Source organism: Eptatretus burgeri, chromosome 9, assembly GCF_056783735.1.
Source record: "Eptatretus burgeri isolate ZD-2024b chromosome 9, Ebu_testis_v1, whole genome shotgun sequence".
Classification (NCBI taxonomy): Eukaryota; Metazoa; Chordata; class Myxini; order Myxiniformes; family Myxinidae; genus Eptatretus; species Eptatretus burgeri.
Window position 1 is genome coordinate 8,031,001 of NC_140969.1, and position 7,500 is coordinate 8,038,500.

At 39.6% G+C, this 7,500-nt stretch overlaps 1 protein-coding gene across 3 annotated transcripts in view; it reads left to right on the forward strand.

Annotated features, from left to right (window-relative positions):
- The window catches only part of ADCY3 (adenylate cyclase 3), a 158,755-nt gene that overhangs the window by 87,340 nt on the left and 63,915 nt on the right, over window positions 1-7,500 (forward strand). For all 3 annotated transcript variants that reach the window (XM_085894011.1, XM_085894009.1, XM_085894010.1), the window contains exons 7-9: window positions 626-788; window positions 2,285-2,398; window positions 5,071-5,213. In XM_085894011.1, coding sequence (XP_085750137.1) covers window positions 626-788; window positions 2,285-2,398; window positions 5,071-5,213 — 420 coding nt within the window. The remainder of the gene's footprint in view (window positions 1-625; window positions 789-2,284; window positions 2,399-5,070; window positions 5,214-7,500) is intronic.

Sequence of the window (7,500 nt, forward strand, 5' to 3'; positions counted from 1 at the left end):
CACATGGCCATTTTTCCTTGCAAGGAAGGTTAACCACGTAATAAAGGCTTCCTCATAGATAGTATTAAAAGTAATCGTTATGGTAGTTTTTAACCACATCATAACAGCCTTATTTGGAGTCACGGTTACCTTGAGAACTTTGAAAACCCACACACGATCTCCTCTACATATTGCTGCGTTACAAGGAGATTAAATAAATATAGCTGTACTTGCAAGGTCAGCCTATTTGTTTGTTTTTTTTTTGTTTTGCTCTGCTCCACATGATGGTGATACATTCAGAATGCAGAATTAATTGGTTGAGTTGAAGGATAATCATCAATAGCTCCATGTGGCCTATTTTCCTTGGTGTGAGTTGGGGTTTTTTTTTTTTTTTGCAGTTGTAAAGGAACAAGCGTACCTTGAGTTTGATGAGGGATTTTCAGACTAGCTCTGAGTAAATTTGAGCCGCAACTTCGCAATTGGATTTTTGAAACAATGTGACTCATCATGTCATATGTCTGAGAACTGACATTTGGGATCTTTTTTTTTTAACACTGTTTCAAAAGGGAATTCATTAATTGCAACCCGAGCTCTTATTCTGATGTTTCTTACAGTGTGGCTGCATCATGAATTTTGTCGTGTGCAGGAGAGTCCACATTTCACAAGCTACATTTGATTGCCTTAAGGGACAGTTTGAGGTCGAACCAGGTGAAGGAGAAAAACGTAATGATTACCTACGAGAGAAAGGCGTCAAGACGTACCTTGTGGTACCACCGAGTCCTCCACCACGCAACTGGATCAACGGCGTCGTGAGTCCTCGTGTTAGCACTCATCTAATCGGTGTTTGATCACTTTGTGCTTTGTGACCTCATAAAGCCTCGGCTGCACTCTCTCTAATCACAGAACTGTCAATTTTTTTATTCACCCATCTCTTTCATAACCATTTCCCCCATACCTTGTTGCCAAACTGTTTTTTTTTCTTTTTTCTTCTGATGAACAAGTATCTTTACCGTTTTTTGTCTACTAATGGTTTGATGAATGACATATTTGGTGACATTCATCAGTATTCATTAGCAGACTTAAGTTTATCATCTGTTCTTTATTTTTCCTTCACAGATTACCTTCCACATGAGTTGTAGGACTTTGCACAAATTGTTTTGTCCAAACTCAAAACAAACTCCTCAAAAATGACATTTTTTTTTGCAGTAAGAATTTGTCAAACAAATATCTAACTGTGAGTCGGACAAATGTGATTAATATTTTTAATAAACCAATTTCTGAGTTTACATTTTGAAAAATAAACAAAAACCTGCCACAAAAAATTGGGGAGGGAGGGGGGTGGGGACGTCAGCTTAAGGCCAGTGATGCCTTTGAAGGAAGGAGAAAAATGTCCTCCAGGTTTATGCTGAATATTTGTTCAGCATGAAGACCATGACATCATCTGAATAGAACTATGAGATGACATTACAGATGAACATTGCTTGCGGAGTGAAGGGACACCAATTTGAACCACTTGTACTTTGTGACGCCGGCAAATGGCTGCAATACTTCAGGGCGGTTTGTTTGTTTTTTGGTCAGTTGCAAATTTATTTTGATATGAATAGTAGATTTTATTCTGTGGGTGATAAAGAGATTAGAATTCAATGGGAGGAATGAGGAGTGGGCAGGAAAGAAAAAAATTAAACTAGTGAGATGCAACAAAAATTGAAAACCACACATGGGAAGCCTGCTGCCATTTCACACTGCAATCTATAATAATACGTGTGAGTGTGTGTGAGTCCTCCATAACCTCAAAACCATGAAACCTAGCAGCCTGAAACTTCGCATGCATACTAAGGGAACTCCAAGGGAGTGCAAGAGTGAAAATTGGGTGTTTGGGTTAATTTAAACACCCCTGTTGAAGATAATTAACAGCCTTATTTAATTATATCCTTCATCAGGCACATCTTTGTGCCTCACTCTCCCTCGATGGGGATCTTGATTCACCATTTTTTTTTTTTGTGTGTGTCAATACATCAATGTGTGTTAATAATCCATGCCAGCATGGTTCAAATTGGAACCACCTCACAATTATAGATCACCAACATAATTATTTGGTCACTTGAATGATGTAGAGAGTGATAATTATTGAAATAAATAAAACCCACAATGAATAACATTTGTTAAAGATTCAGCGAGTGGTGACTGTTTTAGGAAATGAGTAAATATGAGTGTTTGACTTGGGGTTACAGACCTTAGACCGGTAATGTGATTTAAATATTGTGAAGACACTGGCATTCATTCTAAGGCTCATCATACTTTACAGAAATTGTCCTTGACCTCATCCAATGAAAACTCCCCAAAGCTCATCAACACAAGCGAATTGAGCGCAAGCATGCAGGGCAACCCTACCATCGAGGCGGAGGATTTTCCAAGCCGAGTGAGTATCAGCAGAACCCTGGTTCCTATGCGGCAGGCTGTCTAGGCATTTTCACAGCAGTGATTTGCACTCGTTTCCAACATTTCTTTCATAAACGAGTTTCACGGTGTGCGTGTTCACTCCATTACACCACGCACGAAGCGCACAGTGGGGTTAAGCAATTGGTTCACTCTGTCTGTCTCTCAGTCTATTTCTATGATTGAGAAATTACGTAATTTTAATTTAATTTTACATTTTGAACACGGTAGAACACAAATAAGAATATGAACTTGCAGTAGAGCAGTAGTTTGGATCTGAATTTGGCAAATTGTACGGAATCTCGTCCTGATCACGCATGCACAGAGGAGTACGGTATGATTATTATTTTATTCTGTCTGCCTGCCTGGCAGTTAAACAGAATTGAAAATCATTCCATACAGGAAATGTATTGTTTTTTTATCGATGTCATAAAGGACATAAACAAACAAGCACAAATAACTAATTTTATGTTTAAATATGGTGGTGTATACGACGCTGCATCAACGACAGTAAATTTCCGAAAAAAGTTTGTTTTTTTTACAGCCTTTAAAACTTTCATTTTATTTCAATTGAATTATCTACCTTAATGCTGTCGAAACACAAATCACCTTCTTGGCATTACAAAAACCTCCAGTCTACTAGTGTACCTGGACAAAATATGAGGACATTTTACGCCGTCTCGACCAATCAAATTTGCTGCACGTGCTCTCAGCGTTGGGGAATATCGAGATTCAGCCAAAATTGCTGCTCGTCGGGAACATAGATTTATAGAACTGCAAAGCAACAGTTTAAAACACCCTTCCCACATCCTTTTTCTCAAGACCGCACTGGGTAAGGCGTTCTACGAAGTCCCTCGTGTTATTTATTTATTTGTTTATTTTGCTCGCCGTGTTTGCAACCACATCAAACATACTTTTGGTGTTGTCAAGAAAATATAATTCCTGGGTGTATCTCTGAATGATATTTGTATTTCTTTATCTTTTGTTTATTAGATTGTTTAAGTTTACATGTGCATGATTCTCTTACCCGATATCCCCTCTCTTCGCTCATGTCGACGCAAACTTTTGTAAAATCATCTGAGCAAAGCTTACTTGCCCATTTTGAGTGGTGATGGTTTTATCTGTCAAACCCTTTCCTGAAACTCCAATTTGCTCATACTTACTGATGCTATCGAGCAGTTGATCATTTGATGTACAATCTTATGCAAGCTTTTATTATTTGCACATGTAATCTTTTAAAAAAATCAATTAGTTAATTAATTTTTTCAGTAGGGTTCTTAATCTATTTCTGTGCTCAATTAGTACCGATTTGATAGCACATGACCACAGAAAGATCAAGATCTGTAATTATTGTTTGCCTTGTCTCTTCAAAACAAAGGATATTTTCAAGATAATTCAGTCTTCTGAAGTTTTCTTTGGGAGTTTTTCTTTGATACGTTGTGGCTCATGGAAGAGATGAATGACAAAGAAATGAGAAGAAAATACATGTGTTGGCAGAGGCAGAGTAAATAATGCAGGAAAAGTAGAAAAGCTCAGAGGATTAAATTTTTTACATGATGATGAGCTGACATTTTCAATGACTGTTGGGAGGTGTAGCGGTGCAAGGAAAATCAATTGACAAATTGGGTGGTGAGGGAGGGAGGGGAGGAAGACATGATTTGAGATTAGCTGCAAGTCTAGATTAAGATGGGCAAACAAGGACTAGGTTGGGTGATGAGTGTATTTACTGTAGATAGAGTGGACCCAGAGAAGGAAGGATGAGTGAGAGAGCTAACAGTTTTAGAGTAAAACAAAGCCAACTTGCCGTCAGTGGAAGAAGAGCAATCTTAGCATCCCATATCGACATGCCATCAATTCACAGGGATTTTGTCTCTAACATCAAGACGTGCCACCTGTGATGCAGAGGCTTGGGCCCAAGGTGTGAAGTATTACCCCATGGAGCCTCTCATAAATGCATTGCATGTTGTGAGGATCTCAGGATCAGCAAGTAATGACCCTACAGAGGATGCCATGACTGCATCTTTCTTTTGAAAACAACTTTGAAATTTGGTCTGTTCATGACAAGTCTTGGGTGATGGTGAGACTAAGAAGCTCCAATAACTGGAATATTAATGGGGTATTTGAGTCATGACCCTTCCTGAGATAGATTCTCAGATTTTGAGACTTATCAGGCAGGCAGGCGGGCGAACGCGCACGCGCATGCACACGCACACGCACACACTTACTTAGGGGTCTGCTGGAGGCACACAATATATCAGCCAATTATATAGCTTGCAGTGTTATTGTGAGAAACTCCTGAGGTTATCCCGAAGACTCAATAGCTCATTGGGCTTTTGCCGCGTCAGCGAGGAGGTTCTTGGGCTTGAGTCCTGGGTTGATTATTCCTGTTCATTAAAAATTATATATATATATATATATATATATATATATATATATATATATATATATATATATATATATTGCCTTCTTTTATTGACATAAAATCAGAAATTGTAATTCTGGCATAGCACAACAGATCATAAAGGATTGTTGAAGAATACACTCCAATGAATGTGCATAAGCTCGCATTCTGAAACTGCTTTCGAGCCCAGATGAAGCACTAAATGAATATATCTGCCTGGGCAACTGCTAACAGGAATTGTGTGGCTCTGGCAGGTTGTTAATCCATCATTCCCAAATCCACGGCGGCGCGTGAGGCTACGAGATCTTGCTGAAAGGGTCATTGATGCAAAGCAGAATGAACAGGAACTCAATCGTCTCCTGAACAAAGCGTTGGTTGAACGTGAATTGGCTCACGAGTAAGTTTTACGTTCTTGCAATTGGTGTGTGATAATTGTAAAAAGACCACTTGCTATTTGCAACAACTTGTAACCTGTTACAAAGCCTCATAATTTTGAGCTAAGTGTCCATGAATCACTGTGTACTTTGGTGTTCATTTGGGTGGTACTTACTATTCCAGACCAACCTCGATCTCTGCAACTGGGGGGGGGGGGTTGTTTTATTGCAAAGCTTTGCTAATGTCTGAACATACATCAGCAAAATATATTCCTTTTTTTTGTATAATAGTCGAGACTCGTGGAAGAGCTCGGACTAGTACACTGAATGGATCAGGACACAATGGGACAAAAAGAACAGCAGAGAGAGGGGGGATACACCAACAGCAGAGCCTAAGGCCAAGATAGAGGGAGACTTGGACAAACAATGGGTGTCTGGAGGAATAGGGAGCAAGAGAGGATGCACATGGTGGACAAGATGGATACAGAAGAAAACTCTCAGGAGGCAAAAACTGGAAATTTGAAACAAGGAGTGATTTGGGTGGTTGTGGGGTGGGGGGAGCAGACAATTGGGGTGGGGTTGGAGTGAGGCTAACAAAGGTAGAAGAGATAATGGTTTTGGATCGGGGACGATCTGAGATGATTTTCTTTATTTTGCACCTAAATGTGCCCTTCACATGAATGCATCTCACTTCCTGTAATTGGCAATCTTGCTGCACGTGCCCAACTCCCAAAACATGAGACCTTTTCTAAAATGACTGAAGCGAAAGGACTGTGACCCATCATCTGATCCAACAAAGTCCGTTCATATTTTGAGTATTTCATATACCCCATTAATGGGTGATTGTTTTATTTTTCAAAAAGATGGACTTTCCACCTGTGATGAAGGTTGCTATCAAAGGTTTGACAATGTTTAAATCGTCATTTGTCTGCTTCTATATTTCCGGCGCATGCAAACTTACTGCTGATCAAAAACTTTTTTTCCTGGAATGTTTTTTTGGGAAATTAATCTTACATACCAATAACAAATTATGCACAAAATGGAAAATAATTATTCGCAAATACAGGACTTAAATCTGGCTCGGCATGTCTATTACTCAATGAAGCGAAATGAACAACAAAGAGACCGAGACATTGGGCGGTTGTCCTTAATTTCTCAGTTTCTCCTTGAGCCTCTTTTGTCAGCATCATCCACAGTTGATACGTTGTGAAATTTGTTGGACGAAGCGTCGCCAAAATTGTTTCCAAGGAATTGAAGAGCAATTTCTCATTGTTTTTTTTTTTCTTTTTCTTTTTTCTTTTGTGGCCTTCACTATGGCCTCGTCTCACCCACAAAAGAAAACAGGAAGAAGCAGACATTGCCATCCGCCAGCATGAAGTACTAATCATAGCCTCATTATTCATGGACTTTGTCATCCCAGAATGAAAATACATTTTTTGCTATCGAAACATACCTCGTTCATTTCACAAAGGTTACATTGGATCATAAGGCTATGAATTATAATGCACCTTCAGAGCATCAGAGATGTTGGGGAAGAAAGAGCTCACTTTCGGGTGACGCATTGTCAAATGATTTCTCACAGTGCATTTTAATAAATATACTAGCGGCGGAGTAGGCTTACACATTGTAAGCATATGAACCATGCTTCTCCATTGTCTCGGGTCGCTCAGCTGCATTTGTTTTTCATACATTTTAAAAATTTATTTATTTTCATTTATGGATGCTTTGCGACAGTTCTGTGATTTTTCCCTGTGTATCGGTTTTGATGTCCGTCGGCACATGCAGTTTCGGCTTTCTATGTCACCAAGAAGGTACCGAACTTTAATATCAGTCAGTCAAGAGCTATCTCACAGTGCTAATTACCAAAGATGTAATTTCAGATGCTGTCACAAGTGCATGGAAAAAAACAGTTAATGACCGGGTTCACCCTCATTAAGGCATCATCAGGGCAACACAGCAAGTTTCCATTTTCTTTTGACTGAAAATCTTTTGGTTATAAACCAGATACTGTGCGACTCCAAACTATGAGTGGTGAAAGTGCTGGCACTGAGTCCCATACAGTGCTTACTGCACGATACCAGGAGCGATAAGTGCTGTTATCATCATTGCGCCCAACCACAAACCATTAATGACTCCAGATTGTGTTTGGTAAGGTGGGAGATAATGCTCCGCGTGGCAGGCGGCGCTTATTGCCCCTGGCATCATGCAGCAAGGGCTGTATGTGACTCGGTGCTGGTGCTTTCACCACTCATGGTTTGGAGTTGCACATCATCCGATATATATGTTATATTGTTACGGCCCACGATTTGG